At 43.8% G+C, this 27,421-nt stretch overlaps 1 protein-coding gene across 1 annotated transcript in view; it reads right to left on the minus strand.

Moving 5' to 3' along the window:
• Positions 1-396: 396 nt before the first annotated feature.
• FIP37 (FKBP12 interacting protein 37) overlaps positions 397-27,421 on the minus strand; it is a 101,241-nt gene continuing 74,216 nt past the window's right edge. Inside the window, exons 11-14 of the mRNA XM_086497686.1 lie at positions 25,062-25,223; positions 2,558-2,627; positions 1,190-1,245; positions 397-1,099 (exon numbers count right to left, since the gene is read on the minus strand). Of these exons, the coding sequence (XP_086353812.1) occupies positions 902-1,099; positions 1,190-1,245; positions 2,558-2,627; positions 25,062-25,223 (486 nt within the window). The 3' untranslated portion in view covers positions 397-901. The remainder of the gene's footprint in view (positions 1,100-1,189; positions 1,246-2,557; positions 2,628-25,061; positions 25,224-27,421) is intronic.

A 27,421-nucleotide genomic window follows, 5' to 3' on the forward strand; every position in this document is an offset into this window, starting at 1 on the left:
ATTAATTTTGGATGGATTGCTCCAATGTTTTCATAGTTTAATCTTTTTGACAATAGAGATCTATTGGCATCCTACACAATTTTGCACCAATGAGCTCACAAATAGAGGCAGTTTTGGTTGACAAATAATGAACTGTTTCATCATCCAAGCCCATGACACCACTTAAAATCCTAATTTGGTCATCTTCTATTGAGGGAGAACCAATCTTCCAATAAAGAGTACTTGGAGATGTTTGCAAGAATTTTGGAAAAATTGAAGGGCATTTTGGAATCTTAAGATATGACCCGTATTTTGGGTATTCCTGAAATTTGAGGGTATTCTGGGAGTTTCCACAAGTTTTAGGTAATTTTTCCTTCGATATTTTTTATGAAGTACCAAAAACTGTATGGACTAGTAAATGTAAAAAACAAGAGTTGCTTGTGTAATTATATTTACACCATCGACCTTGATGCTTGTCCTGGTAACAAAAAGTGCATTTCTATCTGGTCTGATTAACGAATGAACAAGTATTCTCAATTTCTGAATCCAAGACATCTGTTTTGAGCCAAAAAAAAAAAAGCACTTCAAACTGTCCATTTTCCTTATGCCTTGCTTTAACCACACTCGAGAACACATACTCAATTCACATGTGTAGTTCAGGGTACCCCAGAGAACTCTGATATTAAATGTACTGCATGGTAATACCTCCCTCCATAGATCACCTAGACCAAATGGCAGAAAGTCGATGTACCCTATGGCAGGATGAACCAACTCTTGAGAAGAACAAAAGCAAAGTGCCGATCCATCCCCACTCGAAGACCATTAAGGTGGGAGCTGCCAAATCCAACTCCCCAAATTCATGATTCATCTGGCAATGGCTTCCTACTAGCTGTCTCTTTTGAATGGCTATTTCACACTTGAATCACTCAGATCTCTCAACCTTAACTGCTAGCTCATTGGCCTCCGTGCCTTCAACTCTCTCCTCCGCAACAATGTCTTCTGCTTCCACCTGATTTTCTGCCTCCTGCACAACTTTTGGATTGTTGACCATCTCAAGCTGTCGTTGGAGCTCAAGCAGCATTTGTTCCTTCCGTTCTAGTTGCCTTTGGAGGATGTTCACCTGCCAGAAAAGTTGGATCAAGCCACTAAAGGCAATTTTCTTGAATCAGAATTCATTAGATGCTCTATGTTTTGGTTCACAGATTGATACCAACTCATGTGACCGTTCTGCCTCCTCACTGACTTCCTCCACATATTCATAGAGTTCTATGCAAAACACACAACCAAACAAGAATTGTTAGGACATTCCTATAAGATTAGCTAAAGACGACAGCTTTCTGCGCTTCATTCTACAACTTTTGATTTGACTGTTAAGGTGCTTGTTTTTTTGTGGTGCAAAGCCTTGTGATACCTCAAGAAGCAGGTAGAGCTTTGTTTAACATACAATGGGATGTATAACTCAATTGGGGAAGGGTTCCGACCTTCCCCTAGTGTTCGGGCACCTAAAGGTTGATACAAGACAATGTGGTGTGTCTAGTTGTATGTAAATGAATATGTCAGGAGGGAGCTTTGCAAAAGATTGAGAAACCTGTTTGCTTTATCCCACCTCATCATAAGGCTGCAGAGATCATCTTCTTTGCTTCATTGAGCAAAGAACTTTGTTTCATGCTGTAATATACGGATACTCACCATGTGACACTGATAGCATGAACCTCCCTCAGGTGGATCCTTCAGGGATACAAAGGGGGCGAACACAAGTACTTAGAACTTCTTTACATACATGCCACAGCAGCATACAAAACATCACCAAAATGGACGTTCCTTGACAAAACAAATCCAAAAGACAACGGTCGTGATTGTCGCTCAACATTCATCTCATGACTTCATAAAAGTCTCCGCAACAGGTACAAATGGAGGAGCTAGAGGCTCACAACAACAGCCCACAGTTCTTAACAGCTGCCAGCTCTCCTAGATCGGAAAAGATCTTGCTCTTAATCTGATGGATGGAATTTGTGTACCTATGTATTCCTTGACTCCTTTATGTTGACTAGACAGGTGCAGTAAAGTTGTAATGCCACTGCCAACTATTCATTGTGTGTCATCCACCAAGCACGGTGGGCAGACATAGGACCACCACACAGGCATGTCACAAGATCATCTCAATATAGCGCCCCCCCCCCCCCCACCAAAACAAAAAGAAAAAGAAAAAGGGGAAAACTCTTTGGCTGCTATTAAAGCTCATGCTTGCACCATGCTACATCACACTCTCCATCCCCCTCCGAGCACCCTATCAATACCACATGTTCAAACACCATCTTCTGCATACAGCCGTCGCACATACGACCCCCTCAACAACAGGCATACCCTTCTCACCCAATCCCTTCTTCTTGCTGTGTGTCATTACCCAACCACTCATGAGCCCCCACAATGTAGACCTGCATTTATACAGTAAACATACAACTAAAGAAAACTGCATCAGCAAAGAAAGCGTTTCTTAAAAACTTTTCAAGGCTCCAGAGAGCCGAAACTTTTCAAAACCTTCAGTTACATTCTAGATAAAAGGTTAGCAACAAAAAACCTTGATATCCTCGCTTCAGTTCTGCATTCAAAGACTTCTGCATTGCCAATTTAGTCCCCAGCTCATGTATCTGCAAGAACATCAAGCTCATAGCCTGCATTCATCTTAGGGTATTCACCAAATATATACACATGCACACCCCCAGCCCTACATGCACACACAGACACAGGCATGCTCATGCAGCATTATACTCGGGAGCAAGTGCACAGACACTGAGACACGCTGTAAACAGAAACCTCTGAAGCTCTAAATTTGCCATCATTCAAGGCTTCTTCACTTGGTCGCAAGGTCCACATCAGCTTTTGTGTTTGGTAATCTCCTTAAATTCAAAATTGAAACATCAGCCTTCCTGCTTTTCAGCAGTTTTCCCTTCGAGACCCTATGTTTTGTCTGTGGAACTCAAACCTTTTTCTCACCTCACTGGAACTATGGATTGTCACACCCAATGCACCGTTGCAAGGATTACAAATTGATAGCTTGGCCTATGCATGAGTGTGAGCACATATACTTGATATTTCTATGTACATACAAATGTTTAAAGGTCAAAGGATACTTCTCCATCATTCAAGGGGCAGCATGCTTTTAGATTAATTCTTTTTAATCCGAACATGTTTTCCAACAAATAATCACGAGGCCTGCTGTCATGAGATGCACCAAATACTTCCACAAAACAGAGTAAGACTCTCCTTCAAAGAAGTGAGGCGTCACTAGCTTAGTGTAAGGTTCATACCAACCCTAACAGAAGGGGACCTTTACATAAAATCAATTCGAGGAATTAAACATATCTTGGCCATATGTAGAAGGTCTATATGTCTTTCCTCGTTGTCTCATGCTTATATTTTACCCTTTAACTCGGAGGCTTCACAAGCAAGATATATACCTACGTGGAGCTACAAGAGGCTTTGAGAGGGGTGGAACCCTCTGGCCCAATTTAGCAGATAGGGGGGAGACTTCAAGCTAGGGGGGAGCTTAAACAAGGCCTGTGCTTAAGCAAGGGGGCAGCTTCGAGCTTAAAATTGTCAATAGAGGGGGTCTTCTCTCATTTGGACACACACACACGCACACTCTCAAGGGGGCAGCTTCGAGCTCAAAATTGTAAATGATATGATATATTAACGTCTACAAAGGGCCAATATGAACTATGAGAGAGAGAGAGAGCCATCTCTGTAGAAGGCAGTCTTTCCCTTCTCCCTTGCTGCTGAATCTCTAGCATCACCTCTCTCATGTGAGCCAGTTGCGAGAGGGTGAGATCATCACCGAGGGTGAGGTCTTCTTGAGGGTAGGCCTCTTCTTCAAGAACTCCTCCAAGGAAGGGAAACGTAGTATGAGTACTCTATGCTTTGAGGATTCTCCCAGGCCTTCACTCCTCTTGCCCACCCTCCATACCTTTGTGCGTGAATGCTTCTCCATTCCCATCATGAACATAAGGCTCGTGACCTCTTTTTCACCATTGTTGACATCCTTGAGGCCGGTAACCCTCACATGCAAGGCACGTAGCCGCCTTCTTTGCTCTTCTTTGAAGGTCATGTTAATGATGGCAGGTGTAGAAGAAGCCTCTTTACCTTACCCTTTCTTGACGACCTCGATCCATTTCTCGGCCGCCTCCACTTTCTTTTGTGTCTTCGTGATGACCTCGATCCAAGATGACTTCTTTCCTTCCTCCTCCTTGATGACCCGCACTTGTTCTTTGATTGTGTTCAGCTCCTCCATCATGGAAGGCTGAAATTCTCCTTCTTCAAGTCGCCCACTTTTGGCTTCAAGAAGCTCACCTTGTAGATTTCGGATGATGGAATCTTGGATAACCACTTTCTCCTCGAGCAAAGCGATCCTCCTACGCATGCCATCTCTTTCTTCGGTCCATCTTTGAAGAATAGTGCTCCTCTCCTTCCTCCACTCTTCCACTTCATTTCTCATTCTCTCCTTTCCTTCTCTATTGCCGACATCCGCTTCCCTGTCCGTATGAAAGAGGCCTTGTGGACGGGCGGCAAGGGATGCGTCTTCTTACACGTGGGGGAAGCCGTTGACACTTCTCCGATGCTTTCCATGAGAGAGAGAAAATGAAATGAAATGAAATGTTATATTAACGTCTTCAAAAGGCCAAAATGACCTATGAGACCAATCAGTTACAAAATAGTGAATCTAATACCATGTCTGGGTACAAAAGAACTAGAAAAGAACTAGAAGTGGAACAAAATACTACTACTACTACTACAATCTAAAACTATGTGGGTGTAGCAGCTGATACAATAGGTACCCGGTAAACTGGATGTAACAGTGTGTGAAACAAAGATGGAAGAAATGGTGAGGATCCATCCTCATCTACACTCTGGATGTCGAGAGAGTATGGCTCGAATCTTCTGTTGTAGTCTCCGTCGATGCTGTGTAGCTCCTCTCCTCAGTCGCGGTCGTCTGTATCTCTGTAGCTCCAATGCTCGGTCGATGAGAGTGCCAGTAGTGGTCGAATGAGTGTGGGACGAGCTCTGCAGTGGTGGTTGCTCCTCTGGCTGTCCCATATCTAGTGAAAAGAAATCTGTAATGTGTCTCTGGGACTGCCTCTCTCTAGCTCTCCCCAGTAAAGTGTCTCTATACCTGTATAACTCAAGTAGATATAGTCCAAGACATCTCTGATCCTCATAACTCATGACCCTAGATAGAGGACCAAAACCCTCTCTGAATAAGCAGTGGAAACGCCCCCGTATCTCATAGAACACTGTGCAATGACATATGTAGTGCAACTCTGTCTCTGGCTCTCTCTGGCATAATCGGCATATCCTGCTGTCTGCTGGTATCCCTCTGAATCTACCAGTCTCAATCTCGAGCTGATGTGAGGATGTGCGTATCTGACCAATGGCACAACGCAAACCATGAGACATATGTGTGTCCATGTAGCTGGGTCGAATCACAAACCCATCTCCTGTGAGGTGGAGAAGATGCTCTCTATAGAAAGCCATCTTCGTGCTCAACTCCTGAGGCGGCTCTATCCATGTCCTCCTGGTGTCGAGCTGGATCAGGTCCTGACGAATGAGTCTAGTGATCTCCACCCGTGTAAGAGACAGCGAGGGTGCCTGAAGAGAATACTGGAAAGGGGGCAACCTGTCCATGGTGAAGCCATGCGTCTGAAACCATGAAGTCATCTGTGCATACCAGCATGAAGTGTCCCCCTGTAGAGCTAACTGTCTGGAAGACTCAAGGACCAGTCTAGCATATCTGTCTCTAGTAGTATCCCATAGGCTGTGCACAAAGGACACTGATCTGGTAAGCGCCTCAATCTCCATGGGGGGGGCAGCTAGCTCTGCTCGAATGATCGCGTGAGGTACGGAGGCCTTGGCTCTAATCAATCGGGAGATCATAGATACCAAGGGCCTCTCCATACGTCTCCAACCATCCTGGCCTACAGAAGGTCCCCATACCTGTACCCCATACATCATAGCTGAGGCTACTAAAGTATCAAAGAGCCATAACTTTGTCCGAGGTTCCTGGAACTGAACCTGCGAACACATCCTCTCCAAGCCTCCCAAGGCCGCATAAGCTCTGGTCAGTCTAGTCTCTGCTGCTCTCCCCAAAGAAAACCTCGGCCCAGTGAAGACTATCCCAAGGTAAGTGTATGCATCTGTATACTCCACAATCTCTTGACCATACGTGAAGGTCAGTGCCGATCTCCTGATCCACTGCGGTGTGGTGTTAAACACCATGACCTTGGTTTTACCAAGGTTTACAGACAATCCACTATACTCTGCAAAACTGTGTAATGCATCCAACTGTCGCTGCATACCCTCTGGTGAGTCAGAGATCAAGACAATATCATCAGCATATAACAACAATGGGATCCACGTCCCTGCCAGCTGGGCACCTCTATCACCCTCTCTGTCAATGTAATCAGACACCTCATCAACATACATACCAAATAGAGTAGGAGACAATGGGCAACCCTGTTTCACCCCGATAGTGGAGTGAACTAAGTCAGATATCCCCTCTGGGGTGCGTACATGTCCCATCACTGATCTGTATAAAGCCATAATCCCCCAAATCAACACTGTGGGCACCCCCATCTCCTGCAGTCTGCGCATCAGTCGAGCTCTCGGTACCATGTCAAATGCTTTGCGGAAATCCACAAAGCTACAATAAATCCGTCTCCCATGTGACCTGCCCTCCTCAATGATAGCTCTGAGTGTCAGAATATGGTCAAGAGTGGAGAAACCCCTCCTGAAACCTGCCTGTCCCTTTGCCCGTACACCCTCACCCTCTGCCCAGTTACTCAACTGCTGCTCAATAATGGATGCATACAATCGTGCCAGTGTGTGTCCAACCATAATAGTGCGGTAATTTCCAGGCTCTGTAGGATCACCTGCCTTGAATATAGGCACAATAGTAGACAACCTCCAAGTCTCAGGTAATCCCTCACACATGGCACGATTGAACAACACTGCAAGAACCTCCATCAGCATATCCCTAGCATGTATAAAGTGCTCCGCTACTAGACCGTCATGATCGTAAGCCCTCCTGGTCCTCATCCTGTCAATGGCTCTCTTTACCATCTCAGTGGTAAAGAAGGTGCTCGTAGGTGGACATGGCTCTGTAGGATCTGGAAGGGGATCCTGCCAAGGAACCGTATATAACGATGTCGCATACTGGCCCCACACATCAGGAGAAGTAATCACTGGGGGAGGGGAGTGCTCATGGAAGAGTCGCCATGCCTCGCCTGAGTCTCTACTCAAAAACAACTGATACAAGTCTCGCTCCATCTGGGCCAGGTAAGCTTGTTTCTTCTTTCGCACAAGGCGCCGGAAAGCAATCCGCGACTGTCTGTAGGTGATGACTCCTAAATGAAGATCCCTCTGAAGCTGGGCTCTCATCTCTCTGCACTCAAGAGAGAGAGAGAGAGAGAGAGAGAGAGAGAGAGAGAGAGAGAGAGAGAGAGAGAGAGAGATGAATTGAAATGAAATGTTATATTAACGTCTTCAAAAGGCCAAAGTGACCTATGAGACCAGAAAGTTACAATGCGGTGTATCAGATACAAAGTCAGATTAACAAAATAAATTAAACTAGGATAACAAAATATAAATACTGCGGAATCCTAAACTAAGCTGATAGGTGTGAAAGGTGAAAGGCGTAAAATGTGTGAACTAAGCAGCTAAATGTGTAGACAATATGGGAGGGAAGTAGGGATCCATCTTCATAGAGATCCATCTTCATCTGTACTCTGGACGACGAAAAAGTATGGGTCGAATCATTTGCTGTAGCCTCCTTCGAAACTCTGTAGCTCCTCTTCTCCATCGGGGTCATCTGGATCTCCCTAGATCCAATGCTCAGCCTATGAGAATGCCAGTAGTGCGGGCAAACCTCTCCACTGTTGGCTGCTCCTCTGTCTGTTCTTATGGGTGTACAGTATCTAGTGTAAAGAAATCTGTGATCTGTCTCTGGGGTTGTCTCTATTCAGCTCTCCTCAGTAAAGTTTCTCTATGCCTGTGAAACTCAAGTAGATATAGCCCAAGACATCTCTGATCCTCATAACTCATGACCCTAGATAGAGGCCCAAAACCTTCTCTAAATAGACAATGAAAACGGCCTCGTGGCTCATAGTACACTGTGCAATGACATATGCAATGTACCTCTGTCTCTAGCTCTAGATGGCATAAGCGGCATATCCTGCTATTTGCTAGTGTCCCTCTGAATCTGCCAATCTCAATCTCGAGCTGATGTGACGACGTGCGTATCTGGTCAATGGCACAACGCAAACCATGAGAAAGATGCATGTCCATATAGCTAGGTCGAATCACAAATCCATCCCCCGTGAGGTGGAGAAGATGCTCTCTATAGAAAGCCATCTTTGTGCCCAACTCCTGTATTGGCTCTATCCATGTCCTCCTCGTGTCCAGCTGGATCATATCCTGACGAATGAGTCTATTAATCTCTACCCGCGTAAGAGACCTCAAGGGTGCCTGTAGAAGGTATTGAAAAGGAGGCAACATGTCAATGGTGAAACCATGTGTCTGAAACCATGATGCCATCTGTGCATACGAGCATGATGTATCCCCATAAAGAGCTAATTGTCTGGAGGACTCTAGAGCCACCCTGGCATGTCTGTCTCTGGTAGTATCCCACAGACTGTGTATAAAGGAGATTGATCTAGTAAGCGCTTCAATCTCCATGGTGGGGCAGTTAATTCTGCTCGAATGATATCATGCAGTACGGAAGACTTGGCTCTAATCAGCCGAGAGATCATAGATACCAGGGGCTTCTCCATACGCCTCCAACCATCCTGGCCTACAGAAGGTCCCAAACCTGCACCCCATATAACATAGTAGAGGCAACCAAAGTATCAAAGAGCCATAACTTTGTCCTAGGTTCCTGAAACTGAACCTGCGAACACATCCTCTCCATTCCTCCCAGAGCCGCCCCAGCTCTAGTTAGTCTAGTCTCTGCTGCTCTTCTCAAAGAAAATCTTGGCCAGTAAAGAGTACCCCCAGGTAACTGTATGCATCTGTATACTCCACAATCTCCTGACCATATTTGAAAGTAGGTATTGATCTCCTGACTCATTGCGGTGTGGTGTTAAACACCATAACCTTGGTTTTACCTAGGTTTACACACAATCCACTATCCTCTGCAAAACTGCGTAGTGCATCCAAATGTCGTTGCATACCTTCTGGTGAGTCAGATATCAACACAATATCATCAGCATATAGCAACAATGGGATCCACGTCCCTGCTAGCTGGGCACCCCTGTCACCCTCTCTGTCAATGTAATCAGACACCTCATCAACATACATACCAAATAGAGTAGGAGACAATGGGCAGCCCTGTTTCACTCCAATAGTAGAGTGAACTAATTAGATACCCCTTCCGGAGTGCGTACATGTCCCATCAATGATCTGTACAAAGCCATAATCCCCCAAATCACCTCTATGGGCACCCCCATCTCCTGTAGTCTGCGCATCAATCGCGCTCTTGGTACCATGTCAAATGCTTTGCGAAAATCCACAAAGCTACAATAGATCCGTCTCCCATGTGCTCTGCCCTCCTCAATGATGGCCCTGGGTGTCAGAATATGATCAAGAGTGGAGAAACCCCTCCTGAAGCCGGCCTGACCCTTTGCTCGTACACCCTCTCCCTCTGCCCAATTACTCAAGTGTTGCTCCAAAATAGATGCATACAACCGTGCCAATGTGTGTCCAACCATAATAGTGCGGTAGTTCCCAGGCTCTGTAGAGTCACCATCCTTGAAGATCGGCACAATATTAGACAACCTCCAAGTCTCAGGTAATCCCTCACACATGGCACGATTGAACAACACTGCGAGAACCTCCATCAGCATATCCCTGGCATGTATAAAGGGCTCCGCTACTAGACCGTCATGATCATATGCCTTCCCGGTCCTCATCCTGTCGATGGCCCTTTGTACCATCTGAGAGAGAGAGAGAGAGAGAGAGAGAGAGAGAGAGAGAGAGAGAGAGAGAGAGAGAGAGAGACTCTAAAACATTAAAAAAAAACAAGAAACCCTAAAAAACAGCAAGAAACGCTTGTGAAACCCTAAAAAATAGATAAAATCAGTGTACAAACCTTTAAAAACAGCAAAACACAGGTAGAACTGATGCTTTTGGGGCTCTGCTTTTGGGAATTCCTTGTAAGTTATAAGGACCCTTGGAGCCTGATTCTCGGAGAGCATCTGGATGCAAAGTCTCAAGGAAGAGGACCTTCGAGAGTTATACGTTTACGACTAAAGAATAAAGAAATACCGGAAGGGGCGCCAAGCTTTGGGGCCAATGCATCTAGGTGCGGAACTCCGCCATGCCGTGTCAACTCTCTCTCTCTCTCTCTCTCTCTCTCTCTCTCTCTCTCTCTCTCTCTCTCTCTCTCAGTTCAATTATTTGAAGGTTTTGTTTGTGTGTTGCTATTGATTTCTCGCTTGGAGTGTCCAAGCTTGTAACAATGGTATCAAAGCTTATAATGATTCTTCTTCTACGAAGAATCCGAACTTTTCTGTAGCACACATGGGTCCTCGCGGAGAATTTGACAAAGGTGACACCTCTTCGCGCGGAGTTGAAGAAAACCTGAAACTCGGCATGGAAACTGAAAAAACCAACGGAGATTGACGTTGCCTTCTTAGGAGGTCAATTCTAAGAACACTCCAAGGTGCGAAGGGCGGCATCTTACTTGAAAGGAGATACACAGACATGGTGGTCTACTCCGTTGTTACATAGAGAAGCACCTACGAAGTGGGTAAAATTCAAGAGAATTTTCACTTTTTTCTTGCATGACAGAAGAATATGAAGAAGATGTCATCACCGCTTGGCATCGTCCAAGAATGACTAAGAAGAAATGTTGGATGACTATTGCCAGAGGTTTTGGGATACCTATTTTTCAATGTCCTCATGAGTCGTTTCAAAGGGTCACTTTGAGGGACCACATTGAACGGTTTTGTTGTGGTTTGCTAAAAGAGATTCGATGTAATTGTCTTACGACAGAAGTCTTAACTCTATTTAGAGACTTATGGACATGCCTAGCAAGGTTTTGGCAGCTCATTGACTTAACCTACAGACAAGCCAAAGTCCACCTCAACAAGGCAAGAGTCTTTGAGTAAAAAGAAAGAACGAGGGATTGAGGAGAAGGAAATCAGATGATAATGCATTCGAGGGTTCCAACGAACCAAGGGAACCAGATGCAAGTTCATCAGGGATGCTTGAGAAGAAGTGGAATCACATGACACTGCATCCGAGGGTTCTGACGAAGCAAGGGAATCAACTGATGGTTCATTAAAGAATTCCATGAATTCAGATTGAGGTGCCAGTGGACAAGGAGGCCAGCAGGGCTTCCAATAGGTCACAGGGCACAAGGAAAGAAAAGAAACATAAGCTAGGTCCACCGGAAAATTTGGTCACAAGTACTTTTTGCTCTCGATGCAAAGTGGATGCGGGAGAAGAGCATCGCAAATTCTACGAGAAGAAGCTGTTAACTGTCATACATGCTCTTACTCAATGACGACCTCCTCTCCTTTATCATAGGTTATCTCGATGGGAATAAAGTCACTAATTTATTTTGAGATTTCAGGGATACTGACAGGCTAACAATATTCTGATGAATGACTTAATGTAAAGAAGCATGTTGAAATGGGAATTCCTACAATGTATATGTTACATGTGCTCTCTTAGTGTGTATTGTTTGAGTCCGTGTCAGAAAGATGAAATGATTGCAACATCTTAGTCAACTAAGGGGTGATGTGAATGTGATAGTAACAAGATTAAGTAGATCAAGACATGACATCCATGAAAAGATCAGTGCACTCTTGGTGCGATTGCTAAATAAGTTACAATGATCATGATTCTCATCTAAGACCTTGATGGGGATAGATAGTGATGTGATTGTCGTATGTGTGGTCTAGTATGTCGGTACTTTAGAGTCAGTGTCTACTGAAGCAGTTTCTGTCCTAGGTCTGTTTTGCAGGTGTAATTGAGAAGGATTACAATTCTTTTAAGGAGGAGCTATATCACAAATCGATGCCGTGGCATGGCTTACTGTGCAAGCGAGGAGCCTAAACTCTAATGGAAGAAGAAGCAAAAGTTTTCACCAACTTGTAGGTTCTGGCTGAGTGGCTCAAAGAGGGTTATGCTTAAAAACCTAATCCTACCAACTTACCAAAACTTGGTCGAGGGGCCTAAACCCTTTAAAATAAGATACTTTATTTTTGCGCAAAAAGTGTTGACGTGGAAAGCTACACAGATTTTTGTAAATCATGCTGAGGGCGTGGCAGATTGTACAGATTTCTGCGGATTGCGCTGGGCTTTTTGGGATGCCAAATTTTGGTCCTAATGCTTTTAGGAGTATAGCTTTTCATGTAGCTGCTTAAATGGGATAGGCCAAGAGCCTTTATAAGTGTGCCCAAGGCCTCACTTCTACTTAGATTTAGCTTGGGAGCACTTAGAGAAGGAGGACCCTCGGACATTGTACCTTTCGAAGCATAATAATAAAGAAATACCGAGAAGGGGTGCCAATCTTTGGGGCCAGTGCATCTAGGCACAAAACTCTCTCTCTCTCTCTCTCTCTCTCTCTCTCTCTCTCTCTCTCTCTCTCTCTCTCTCTCTCTCTCTCTTCTAGTAGTAATATTTGTTCTAGTTATTTTGTACCCAGACATGGTATTAAATTCACCATTTTGTAACAAATTGGTCTCATAGGTCATTTTGGTCTTTTGAAGACGCTAATATAACATTTCATCTCATCTCTCTCTCTCTCTCTCTCTCTCTCTCTCTCTCTCTCTCTCTCTCTCTCTCTCTCTCTCTCTCTCTCTCTCTCTCTCTCTCTCTCTCTCTCTCTCTCTCAGGTTCAGTGCAGGTTCAGTTCCAGGAACCTTGGACAAAGCTTTGGCTCTTTGACACTTTGGTCACTTCGGCCATGCTGTATGGAGTGGAGATATGGGGTCCCTCAATTGATTATCATAGCAAAGCTGGCAGTACCTATGGATGGAGATGTATGGAGAAGCCCCTGGTGTCTATGATTTCTTGGATGATTAGGGCCAAGGCCTCAGTACCACGTGACATTATTAGGGCGGAGCTCGCTGCTCCTCCATTGGTAGTGGAGGCACTCACTCGATCAGTTTCATTTATGCATAGCACTTGGGCTCTCCCTAGAGGCAGATATGATCGATAAGCACTAGAGTCTTCGCGATAGCTGGCACTGCAGGGAGATAGATCATGTTGGTATGCAGAGATGGCATCTTGGTTTCAATTACATGGCTTTAGTATGGATCGGCTACCCCCATTTCAGTACTCTCTGGATGCACCCTCCATCTCCCTCACTAGGGCAGAGATTACTAGGCTTATTAGACAGGACATGATTCAGCTGGATACGAAGAGGACATGGACACAACCTACACATGAGCTACGTACAAAGATGACTTTCTATAGAGAGCATCCTCTCCAACTCATGGAGGATGGTTTTCTGATCAGACCAGGATACATGGACACTTATCTATCCCACAGGATACGATGTGCTATTGGTCAAATACGCACATCCTCACATCGGCTAGAGATCAGACAGGCAGATTTAGAGGAGTACTCGCTGAGTCCACGAATTGTCAGGTGTGCCAGATAGAGCCAGAGACAGAGCTACATTACTGCCCAGTATACTATGAGATACGAGGCCGCTTTCACTATCTATTCAGAGAGGGTTTTGGGCCACTTTCTAGAGTCATGAGATACCAGGATCAAAGATGCCTCGGATTATATTTATTGGAGATTCGCAAAAACAGAGAGGACCTCTTGAAGAGGGGCACAATGAGAGAGATCCAGCAATAGCGGAAGATTACAGATTTCTTTCAGTCACAGACAGAGGAGTCTGAGCAGCCCCAACAACATAACAACACCAAAGGCATACTGCTTGATCGGGCGATAGAGTTGGGGTGATCCTGTCGTCCACGGATGAGGGGGCCCTCTTGACATAGACGCAGATTGCGACAGAGGATCCATACCATACTGGCGCGACATAGGAGCCGTCCCGACAGAGTGCCTACCCTGGAGGACATTGAATCTCTATAGCCTTTTGGATACTGATGTATTATGTATATGATGGCTCGACTGTCAGAGAGCTCCATTATATCAGCTCACCCTTTGTATCAGCTTTCACCCCACCCCTACCCACTATTTTCTTTTCAGTTCTTTGTACTTTTTGTACCCAGACCAGGTATTAGATTCACCACATGTAACCTTTTGGTCTCATAGGTCATTTTGGCCTTTTGAAGACGTTAATATTACATTTCATTTCATCTCTCTCTCTCTCTCTCTCTCTCTCTCTCTCTCTCTCTCTCTCTCTCTCTCTCTCTCTCTCAGTTTTGCTCAGTTGTTTGTAGTTTCTCTCGTGTGTTACAATATATCGTCGACTTGGAGTGTCCAACCAACTCTATTACACTCAGCCTCCAACTCTTTAGTCTTCTTTTTCTTCTTCATACTATCTAAACTATCGAAAGAGGATGAGGTCTCCTCTGATTTGCTAGATTGCTTTCTGTGCTTCTTGGACTTTTTCTTGGATTTTCCTTTCTTGCTCTTTCTTCACTTCTTCCGCCTTTTCTCGTCGTCACTAGAACTAGAGGCAAAAGAACTGTTGGAACTCTTTGAAGAAGAAAAATCGGGGTCATCCTCGAAATGAGCACGCTTCTTGGATCTACTAGCCACCTTGAAAGTCCATCTCTGACCCAAACAACCGGGATAATCCTTTAACTTGCTTTTCTTCCGAGAGTGCTTTGTGGTTTTCATCAATTTACTGATCTTCTGTTCAAGAGCTTCATCAAACTCTTCTTGCGAGTACAGTTTCTACTTTTCTCCAACCATCTTTGCTTTTGTCTTCAAGGCTGACCTAAGAGGTGAGTAGAGAGATTCTCGCCATCTAGAGTGAGCCTCATCAAGTGGATGATCATGTCTTCAGGTACTTGACATATTTCGGGTCCTTGGAGTACTTGACTATTCTTTTCATACGCGTCAACTTAGAGCTGACGTCGGTACTCCGTGTTGTCAAGATTCCCTGCTGGAACTTGCCACGAATCCTTGAAAGGAGGCTTGCTCCCATTGGAATCTCTGTTGGTTTCTCTATTTTCACGTTGGGATTTGAATTTTCATCATCTCCCCGTAGAGGACTAGTCGGACGAGTGTCGTCTCTATCACATTCACTGATAGAGGCCATATGTGCTACAGGAAAAGGATCGGATCCTCCCTACAAGAAAAATCGTCTGACCTCTACTACCACTCTTATAGGCTTTGACACTCACAAGTGAGAAATCAATTGAATCACACGAACGGAAATTGCAACAATTGAACCAAGAAGAATCTTACCAATGATATAATCACTTATGTCCTACGCCACACGATTTTCCTAGTACTCGGTGACTAAAAAAAGGCGTGTGCGATAAGATTCTCCACCTAAAACTATCTTTTGACCTGCCCACTCTGTAAAGCACTAAACCACCTTGGACAGTGACACCCACTAGTATAAAGTGATACCCACTCTTGTAAAGTGACATCCACTGTGTTGCCCACCCTAAGCGTTAGCTTGCCCCTGAAGCCTCCGTGCCCCTTCTATATAAAGGAGGCAACGCCTCATTGTAAATCATCTCTCGAAGCCTTAACATAGTATCTCTCTTAGCGAGCGTATAATCTCTCAAGCTTAGCCTATCCTTTGTACAAAGCATCACTCTCAAGTTAAGCCTTGCCTCTTGTGTACATCTTTATAGCAATCCACTGCACACAATGTGTATTACATGTTTGTTTTCCATAATACATACCTTCGGCTTGCCTCTTGCCCTTGTGTACGTATTTTGGTATCAAAGCTTAGTTCTTCATTAGTGTTTTAATGAAGTTCTTAATTCATTGATATATGAAACTCGGCTCTTTAAAGCTATTTGCTGCAAGTTGCAAAGCCTAGTTCTACAATCCACACAACCATACGACCTTGCATTCGACGTAGAACAGCAATGAATAATTAAGTAGACTGTATTAAAGAACTAGGTTTTGCAACTTACAACAAAAAGCTTTGGAAAGATTATTTTCATATTTCAACCAAGTAAAAACTTCATTAGAATATTAATCAAGAACTAGGCTCTGATACCAAAATATGCACACAAGGGCAAGAGGCAAGCGGAAGGTATGTATTATAGAAAACAAACACCTAATACACAGTGTGCAATGGATAGCTATAGATATGTACACAACAGGCAAGGCTTAACTTGAGAGTGAAGCTTTGTACGAAGGATACGTTAAGCTTGAGATATTATGAGCTCGCTAAGAGAGATACTATGTTAAGGCTTCCAGAGATGATTTACAATGATACGTGGCCTCCTTTATATAGAAGGGGCACGATCGCTTTAGGGACAAGCTAACGCCTAGGTGGGCAAGGTAGTGGATGTCACTTTACAAGAGTAGGTATCACTTTACACTGGTGGGTGTCACTATCCAAGGTGGTTTATTGCTTTACATAGTGGACAAGTCAAAAGGTAGTGCTAGGTGGAGAATCTTATCGCACACTTTTTTCTAGTCATTGAGTGCTAGCACAACCATGTGGCGTATGACATAAGTGATTATGTCACTTGTAAGATTCTTCTTGCTTCATATGTATAACATAGATGAATATATGTAATCATATATATATATATATATATATATATATATATATATATATATATATATATATATATATATATATATATATATATATATATATATATATATGTGTGTGTGTGTGTGTGTGTGTGTGTGTGTGTGTGTGTGAGAGAGAGAGAGAGAGAGAAATGAAATGAAATGTTATATTAATGTCTTCGAAAGGCCAAAATGACCTATGAGACTAAACTGTTACAAAATTGTGAATCTGATACCATGTCTGGGTACACAAAGACTAGAACAAAAATATTACTACTACTAGAATCCATCCTATCTGCACTCTAGATGTCGAGAGAGTATGGCTCGAATCCTCCGTTGTAGTCTCCGTCAATGCTGTGTAGCCCCTCTCCTCAGTCGTGGCCATTTGGATCTCCGTAGCTCCAGTGCTCGGTCGATGAGAGTGCCAATAGTGATCGAATGAGTGTGGGCCGAGCTCTGCAGTGATGGCTGCTTTTCTGGCTGTCCCATATCTAGTGAAAAGAAATCAATAATTTGTCTCTGGGACTGTCGCTCTCTAGCTCTCCCCAGTAAAGTGTCTCTATATCTATGTAACTCAAGTAGATATAGCCCAAGACATCTCTGATCCTCATAACTCATGACCCTAGAGAAAGGACCGAAACCCTCTCTGAATAAGTAGTGGAAACGACCCCGAATCTCATAGTAGACTGCGCAATGACATATGTAATGTAGCTGTATCTCTGGCTCTAGCTGGCATAAGCGGCATATCTTGTCGTCTACTAGTATCCCTCTCAATCTACCAGTCTCAATCTCCAACTGATGTGAGGATGTGCGTATCTGACCAATGGCTCACCGCAAACCATGAGACATGTGTATCCATATAGCTGGGTCGAATCACAAACCCATCTCCTGTGAGGTGGAGAAGATGCTCTCTATAGAAATTCATCTTCGTGTCCAACTCCTGTGGCGGCTCTATCCATGTCCTCCTGGTATCCAGTTGGATCAGGTCCTGATGAATGAGTCTAGTAATCTCCACCCGTGTAAGAGACATCGAGGGTGTCTGAAGAGAGTACTGGAAAGGGGGTAGCCTGTCCATGGTGAAGCCATGCATCTGAATCAATGATGTCATTAGTGCATACTGGCATGAAGTGTCTCCTTGCAAAGCTAACTGTCTGGAAGACTCAAGGGCCAATCTAGCATATCTGTCTCTAGTAGTATCCCACAAGCTGTGCACAAAGGAGACTGATCTGGCAAGCGCCTCTGTAAAGATTCTAGGTACTAATCTGTAATTAAGTACTTATAATCATGATTACGACTTAAAAACTTGAACTGAACTCAGAAACTAGACTTAGAAGACTCTGTGTTGATTGATTGAATGTATAGGAGATGAAGAGACATAAATGAAAAGACATTGGTGAAGAGACATGACTTTAGACGTAAAGACACATCCTTTCAGCGAAAAGCTGCAACCATTGGGCGAAGAGTCGAACCCGTAGAGCGAAGGGGTGTGACCAATGTCGAAGGAGTGTGGCTTTTGGCGAAGTGGTACGTCTCTTGGGCGAAGGGGTGTGACCATCCAAGCGTAGGGGTCCTCCTTGGCATGGCACTTCGCGTATCTACAACTAGGAGTAGATGTAATGTTGTTAACATAGTCACATTCCCATTTAAAATGAGAGCCCGTGTCAAAGAAACGACTTCTGATCTCCAGAAATTGTCATTTCATGACTTGCAATTGGCACATCATCATCCAGCAAAGAATCAAAGAAAGCATAGTCGTCTTCAGACTCAGAATCTGCACCTATCTCCTTATCTTTGTCTGGTAACGAAGTATCACATGGAAAAACTTCTTGCTTAAAATCATCTTTGTCTTCAGCAATTGATTCACGACAAGTTAATGAATTCAAAAATTCATCAATTAGAATTTTTGCATCTGTATCGGAGATCATATTCTCTTCATAATCCACTGTAACATGTCGCTTGACTAGTACACGTGAGGCTTGATTCACTCTTTTCGTATGAGAAAGCCCGTGTAAAGTCAATTCACGTCCATCTTTGAACAAATTAATAGTATGTCCTCGAAAGCTAATTGCTGGATCATATTGAAATAACCAATGCTGACCAAGAATCGTGTCGTAATAATATAAAGGCATGACTTCGAAATCCTAAGTTTGAATCTCAAACTGCAACTGTCGAACGGTCCGATCACAAGTCAAAATTGATCCATCTGCTAATTCCACATCATATAAGTGAGATGTCTTCTGAGTTGGCAAACCAAGCTGTTGAACTATCTGAGTGCTGACAAAATTATTAGAACATCCGCTGTCCACCAAAACATTGATGGAACGACCATTGAGAGTTCCAAGAAGGCTCAAAACTTTCTTTGAAAGAGACTTTCTTTGAAAGAGGCTCAAACACTGAAGAATTGCACTGAGCATGCTTCATAAGAATAGTCGTATCCTCTGAAACAAGAATCGTATTGACCACAAATTTTCCTTTATCCTTAGCAGAATCTGGTTGTTAAGAATTCGATCATGTTTCCGCGTTGGAATTTCTTGTCGAATTAAACGGATTGGTTTCTTTGGACATTGATACCATCTATGGTCACCACCGCAAATTGTACATAATCCTTCTTTCTTTGAAGTCGAAGATCCATTTGATGAAGAGCCTTCCTGAGTATTGGAATGCCGATCTTGAGAAAAATTACGTCCTTTACCACGATCAAGTGGAGGAACATGTGAAGAAGATTTGCTTTGAGATTGTCGATCTTGAGAATAGAACCTTGAAGTTGAATAAGGTTGCGTTGCTTGCTGTCTGAATTGAGACTGATGTTGTTGACTTTGGCTATAGCTGTCTCTGCGATCGCGCTGTGAAAAGCGAGCGTTGTTTAAAGATCTGTCACCAAGGGGAAAATTCCATGTAGGGCGCCGATTATCGCCAAGATGCTCCACATAGGCAATTGCAGCACCCAAGGTGGTAGGGTTGTATTTGTGCACATCGTCCTTCAAGTTGAGTTCGAGTCCGTCGATAAAGCTGTGAAGTTTATCAGAGGGACTAAGGGTCTCTATCTCCAAAGTTAGCTTTTGGTACTCTGTGATGTACGCGGCCAAGGAACCTGTCTGGCTCAGGCGGCGAAGAGAAGACCGGGCATGAAAATCCACATTGGCAAGTTTGAACGCCTTGCGAATAGCACGCCGGAATTTATCCCAAGAAGGTGTGTGTTTACCATCAGCAACCCGTCGTTGCCACCAAAGAAATGTTGTATCCTTGAGTAGAGAACTAGCGAGTGCAACTTTTGTACTCTCCACCAAGTCCGTGTTGGACAAGTAGACCTCCATTTTGAATAGCCATTGGTCCAGCACGCGCTTGTCGTGGCGACGAGTGTATGATTCCGGCAGTTTAACATCAAGCTTCTTCTTCTGTGCAACATTAAAAATTTTATAAAGTAATTGAAGTTCGCGATTGTCTACCTCTTCAGTTGGATCTGGTTCGTTTGGTTCGTCCGCTGAAGCTTCGGAAGAAGGTGTTGAAGATGCTGCATTAGTAGTCTGAGAAGCAGTAGGACAACTTCGAGAAGTGTTTTGCGTCTGCATCTCATCCAAGCGAGTGTGAAGTGATGCAAGGCTTGTGGAAAGTGTGGCCATCTGCTCCTTAATAAGAGTAAGGGCATCATCAGATTGACCACCTCCGTCTTGAGAATTTGGCATCATTACGTCTCAAAGAGAACTCTCGAACAGGTGCAATTTTTGGGATGGGCACTCCGAGAGCGGAAATTATTTAGAACGGGTTCCGGCTCTGAAAAAGGCTTCGGAAAAACATAAACACTTAGTGTGCAGAGGGGTACACTCATAATTCTTCTTTGGTATCTCGTCTATGTACGAGAAGTAGAGGGTAGGTGTAGGAAGTCCGTTGCCAGCCATCGTGCGCACACAATGAGGCTTCCAAATGCTTTGGTGCTGGAGAAATGCAGAAGGACATTCGAACTCGGTGGTGAAGAGCACCCACGCTGTAAATAGGCCATCGCTGGAGTGTTTGGGGTAATTTTTTTAATGGTTTTGGGATATTAAAGGTGTTCACACCGCAACATGTTGGCTGGCCACTCAATGAGTAAAATTGAGGTCATTATAATAAGGTACAATTGACTTGCTCTCATCGTAAAAACTGTCCAGCGTAAAAAATAAAACCCAGCCAGCGCGTAGAAAGAAAGTCCAGCCAACGCCGCAGCCTCAGTCGCTTGGAGGTTCCAAGAGTAAATACATCTCAAACTATTTCCAATTTCCTTTTTTATACTCCTCCCACAAATAACCAACAAGGTCCAGGTCATGAGTAAAAACACAATTTTCAATCATTAAATACTCCTCCCGCAAATAACCAACAAGGTCCGGGCCATGAGATATTCGGACATCATCAAGCATCGATTCTTCTCTTCAGTACTCCTCCTGAGAAAGCTCGAGCCATGAGTAAAATATAGTCAACAGTCACAATTTCCTCTTGAATACTCCTCCCAGGAAAGCCCGAGCCATGAGTATCCAAAAGTGTTCCCAAAAACATTGAAATCTGTATTAAAACCAGAATCGACCAATCTCAAATTGGCACCAATACAAGAAACAAATTCCAAACAATATTTTCAAACAATTGCTTAAGCAAAATTTCATGTAAATGGTTCTCCTCGTTGCAAAAGAGTGGATCTCCAGCTCCATGTTCCCGAATGCTTTCTATTGTCTGCAAAAATAACCCAAAACATAATTTTGACCCATGCTACAAAAACCCTAATTTGCTGTTGAAAACCCCAATTTTTCAAAATTGTCAGAATCAAAATCCACTTGTGTCAATGTGTAGGGCTCATCGAGAGGATCAACTTTGACTTCTATTGCATATCCAACTTCTCAACCATCGAAGAGATTTTTAGAGGGCTCTGCAACTTAGAAAAGCGCCGAAAAGCATGTTTTTTGTGCTTTTCAAGGCAAAAATGAACTCCTTCATCTCCTCCTTCTCTTGTCATTTCTTCTTCATCTAACTCCATAGCTTCTATGTGTAGGTTCATGTAGGTCCCGATTTCTCTCGAGAAAAGGGATTTTTTTTTTTTGGTGAAATCTCGAAGTGCCATCTTGCTCTATCTTCTTTGGAAGGACCGGTATGCTTTCAGAAAAGCACACAAATGGTGCTTTGATACCACTATGACGGGACCGCACCACGTGCCAACGGAAAAGAACAGACTGAACAGACTTTAGACGCTTCCAAACAACTGAACTGAAAGAGAGAGACTTTATACGAGACACGCAGTAGTAGAGTTCCACCCCCAGAGTGCACTGGCCCCAAACTGTGGCGTCCCTTTCAGTATTTCTTTATATTGCTTCAACGAGGTACAACACTAGCGGCACTGCTTTGCATCTCCTGCAGGTAGAATGCCAGAGAGTGGGCCCTTAGTATATATTTGAAGGCCCTTGGCCATCCAAAAGCACTTTACATGAAAAGATTTAGGCAGAAAAGCATCTGGTCCCAAAAGCTAGCGCCCAAGGCTGCCAACGCAATTTATAGAAATTAGTACACCTGTCACGTCATCAACTCGGCGCAATTTATGTTGTGTGTGTGTGTGCGCGCGCTTTACTTTTAGGCCCCATCGGTAGGGGTCCCGTAAGTTGTTGGGGGTTAGGATTTTAATCCTAACCCTATTTTATTAATAGGCCGCTTGGCAAGAATTTGTAAGTTGGTAAGGAATTCATCTTCTTCTCCTTCTGCTAGGGTTTAGGCTCCCTCAACCGGGATCTACAAGTTGGCTAGGGTTAGGGCAAGGGAGTCCTAACCCTCTGGGTCCTCAGAGGCTTGACACGTCAACAATTTTTGACATGTTGAGACTAGCCACATTGCGCTAGTGTCTAAAGGAGGAGGAAAGTCCGAAGGACAAGCTAGATACTTTTAAGGTAGCTCAAGGAGAAAAAGGCCAAGAACAATTTCACTACTTGCTATTTCACTCTAGTGTGTGGTGTACTTCTCAGTTTTGACCGCCTTGTCGGTGACTTGTTGGTTACACACAAAAGGGAAGCCACTCCACCTCTATAACAGCTCGACAGAATTGACAAGAAACTTTTATGGTTGTGGCTGACGTTGTTCTTGCTCTTTCATAATTTGCAGGTTTGTTTGAGTATGTGAGAGGAATGGCTGCAAAATTATGTCTCGATATACTCTAGTGCATTGTGAGTTCCAGATCGGGATGGATGGGCTGTTTGCATCTGAATGTTCAGTGTGCCTATGTGGATGCAGGCTGTTATCCGAAATCTTGTGTGGATTAAGATATGTGTTGATGCATGCTTTGTGGATGTATTGTCTTGTGGTGTCTGCATGGAGTTAGTGTGTACTAAAGATTTGGCTTAAGTCTATTTTGCAAGTGTAATAAAGGGCAACTACTCTTCTTTGAAGGGGAAGGAGGAGGAGGGGGTAGTGTTATTTTAGAAAGTGACGATGTGGCATGTGGCCTTGGAGAGAGGAGGAAGAGCCGAGCAACGTGAGAACCGAACTGGCGGACCTAGAGTCAATGTAACAGTTTGCAAATCGCCCCGCAATTCACGGTGGCGTGATAGATTGTACGGACACGATGAGGACATTGCAGGTTCATGAAGGCGTGCTGATGTGGTTGATTTAGACGCTAAAGAGCTTTTGGATGCCTGTTATGAAAGAACTGACTCTCAATGCTTTTGTCATCAGTTTTGTAGCAGTTGACTGTCGTGCTGTTTGAGTTGCAAAATAGATCATGATTTTTAAAGTCGCTTTTCGGTGTTGTTGGATCATCCCTAAAAACGAGAGGCTAGGGGTTCCATTAGAACACATCAAGCTTCAACTTTGTGGATGACTCAGAGGAAGAACGTGGCTCTTCGACACTTTCACTTTGACTTCAGAGAGCGTAATAGCTGCTTGTCAAATTAATTCCTGCGTGCAAAAATAGTTTTCCTGTGAAGTGTATTGTGCTCGTTCACAATTGTACCAATGCCCCTACCTCTATCTGGTGTTCCTGAGTCTTGGCTTGCAAGAGACACTCCCTCCCAGTCTAAACTAGTATTAAAGGATGAGTAAGTGTTTTTCTTGCATCCATAAAAATAACATCAATCTCTGTTGTGAGCCTCTGTGGGTGAAAATCCCGTTTGGCTGTGCAAAATAGGGACAATCCTGAAATCCGATTGGCTTTGTACGCCATCATGTCAAGACTGCCACATGGTAGCAGCAGCAGCAGCAGCAGCAGCAGGTGAAAAGGAGCCCATCACACAGAGGCATCGCAAAAGTGCAAAAGAAAGTAAAGCACTGATAAAAATGGAGCAGAAGAGGCAACTACAGGCCTGGGTCTGGGTGAACCACTCTCAGAGCACTTTGAATGTAATAAAAAATACTGCAAGGGGGACAGAAAATCTCTCCGGGGCGCATTCTGCCTACTCGTGTTTTCCAGCTGTCAGCTCATGTGCGCGCACCCACACACCCCCCTCCCAAAAACATATAAAAAATGCCTCGACAAACAAGGAAAAGTCCAAATTCACATAAAACTGCAAACTGCAAATTATATCATGTCTCAAGGTATGCGAACTACTCTTTGATACCTTCAGGTTATCTGCACTCTCACTGGAAGTGTAGTTGAACAGAGCAAATGGGAATTCGAGGGATGGGTGCATATGGAAATTATATCACTTGGCTGTGGAGACAGTACAGCAGATTATATGTCATTGCTAGATCTATCAAAATCTGTACACAGAGGGGTTTGATCCATTCAGAAGAGTTATATAATAGCAGATGGCTAAGTGCTGATGGAGTTTCGCTTACCAAAAACCCACACTGACTACCTTGGTCTCTATAGCAAAGGTAGACGTTAAGCCACAATTACAGATTATGAGTTTCTTCCAGCCATTTAAATTTGGAACTTCACCTCCCAACAGGAGTTACTCAATGACGTCTGATGCACACATCCAATTCAACTGATAAATGAGCAGCAGCTCCAGTTCTCCACCCGACCCTCATTATCCACACCTTTCATTAACTGGATTGATGAATGTCTAAGGAGACATAAACAGGCACAGAGGCCACAGATACATTGTGCACAGAATGGAAGATAATTTCCTGCTAACCGATAAGTCAATAATGAGCATATGGTAGTGAATAGAGCTAGATGCCATTCTTAGGAGTACTTCCCTACTCCATCCCTGCCATCTGGAGCCTCGTCTAGTAGGCTAATTTAAATATTCAAGCCTAGTCTAAGATCCACAAACACCCACCAGCCCCCACCCCCTCCACCCGTCCACAAAGAAAAAAAAAACCACAGCCAGATTTTCTCTTTTCTAGGCACGAGATACCACAACGATGCCACTACTGACAGCCCAAAAAAGCATATGAAAGTTTAAAGAAGAGAATATTTAAACACGACAGCCAGTACAAACCTTTCCCTCCGAAGCTTCACGTCCAATCTCCTCATTCTCTTCTTGTAATGTACGACACTTCGCCATAAGCATTTTCCCATTTTTGCTATGAGGTGTGAATTGGACAGCACCAAGGTCGTCTTGCAGCTCTTTAATCTTCTTCTCAGCACTCTCAAGCTCCTTCTGCACACATATGCATATGAATTTGTGCATTATTATACCATATGAAAGAAAATTTTCTAGACTTACAATAGAACTCTTAAAACCGCTTTGCACCACATATACTAAGTGTAGTGTTTAGGGGGAATAGATTAGAGAAAGGAATTATGATAAATAACACTTTTGAGTACACAGTGTAGACACAAACTTGATTGCTAGATTGAATAAAAGTGCGTACAAAGAGCCTCATTATATAGAGCTAGTGTAGGTATCTCATCTGGCATCATATGGGTGCTTAAATCAGCCTAGTCCACTTGCGAACTCGTAGATCACCTTCAGGCCACTTTAGGGACCTCTTAACTATCTCTAGGTGAGTCCACAGCCTCTAGTAAAGGCTCCCTTGGGTACCCACACCCCTTAGGTTCTTTTTCCACATGCTACCACATGGTTCTATGCCACCTATGCATCCTAGTAGACGAGAGGGTTAGCTACCTCCCTTCACATACAAAATCTATTGCACATTAAATGTATTTAAACACATGTACACTGACACGGTCATGAAAAGACCTTCATACATGGAAAAAAGTCAAAACATAAGTCCATGCACAACCCCAAACTTTTGCTCATCATGTACGACGACCCTAAATCCGTAATTATTGTCTAGACTACAAAACTATGACTCCATTGTTCGCTAGTTGCCAATACCTTACATCGTTAGTACCCCCCATCCTTCCCCCCGCCCCCCCCCCCCCCCCCCCCCCAAAAGAAAAAAAGGACCCTGCAAAAAAATTTCAAACAAAAAACCAAAAAAGAAGCAACACCCCCTGGAAGTTCTCTTCTCCCACCTGAACCCCCCTTGCACCATGTGTAGGTGACAAGGGCAGTCACTACTTGCAAAGAGAGGTTGATAAAAGGGGCAACCATGTATAACTCCATGGACACAGACAAGAAGAAAGCCTCTGTATGCAGAACCATATTGGTGTGTAAGCTCAAGAGATGCCTTCGAGTTGAAGTATAAGCCAAGGGAATGGTATCACAAGTTTGATGCATCCACAAAGTCAAGGCTAGGAGTTTGGCACAGAATTGATTGTTGCCTATATGCCGAAGAAAGCCATTGAACGTAGTCTTTTGATCTTGATTCTTTATGTGGTTGGCATGCTTATACTCAAGAAGAAGAGTTTTGAGGTAGATGCTTTAAAAGGTAAGCTCCAGAAGACCTTGATTTGGGTGAAGCAAAAGACACTTTTGGAATGCGGATTATTTGAGACAAGAGTAAGAAAGTTGTTTACTTCTCTCCAATATAGGAGAGATGGGGCCATCCGGGGGGGGGGGGGGGGGGGGGCGTGGGCGGGCGCCAAGGTTTCTTATGTATCTGCTTTTGATGCTTGCCATGATTAAGACTTGTGCAGACATTGCATTAGCAATGAGAACTGTTATCAAATTATGGAAAGTCCTAGCAAGAATCACTAGGAAGTAGTGAAAGGTGTGATCAAATACTTCAACCTTTGGGCATTTTAGTTTTGCATTGTGATAGTCAAAGTGCTATCTATTGAAATGGAATTGGAAGTTTCATGTGAAGGCAAAGCACATGTGAAGTATCACTTCATTTGTGACGCGCTTGGGGACAAGCGCATCGCACTCGTCAATATTTACGGAAATGACAGCCTGCAAATTTCCTATGAAAGGTCTAACCCCCAAGAAGTTTGCACATTGTCGACTCCTTATGGGCAATGGATAGAGATACAGACGCTATACATGTTGTATATATATCCATAGCTTGCTTAAAGGCACGTTTCCTTTTAGATGGGAGGTTCTTGGATATGAAGGCCAATGCCCCCTTAGCTAACCAATTTTTCATTCTTATCAATATAGTTCAACTAAAGGGAGCTATACTTGCTGCAGAAAGCTCCAGCCATTCTCTATGTCTTTCTTTTCTCTTGCTCTCATTCTCGCCTCCATGGGTACCCTTCAAGAGCAGCAACAGGGAGAAACGGCGCACAAAGAGGAGGAAGATAGCACAGATGGGGAGGGAGCAATGGCAAAGGTTTGTTGCGCAACAAAAGGGGGCAGCAATGGCAAGTCTTTCCAAGGTTACATAGTTGTCAAGTTCAAGCGCAGGTATTGCCCACTCCAGACTTGCCATTATTAGGGTTGTCACACTGGGATAATGTCAAAGGCATATAAACAGGCATGCACATGAAGTTCCAGAGATCTTCATGGTC

The sequence above is a fragment of the Adiantum capillus-veneris genome, chromosome 23 (assembly GCF_014529385.1).
Source record: "Adiantum capillus-veneris isolate H3 chromosome 23, ASM1452938v2, whole genome shotgun sequence".
Lineage (NCBI taxonomy): Eukaryota > Viridiplantae > Streptophyta > Polypodiopsida > Polypodiales > Pteridaceae > Adiantum > Adiantum capillus-veneris.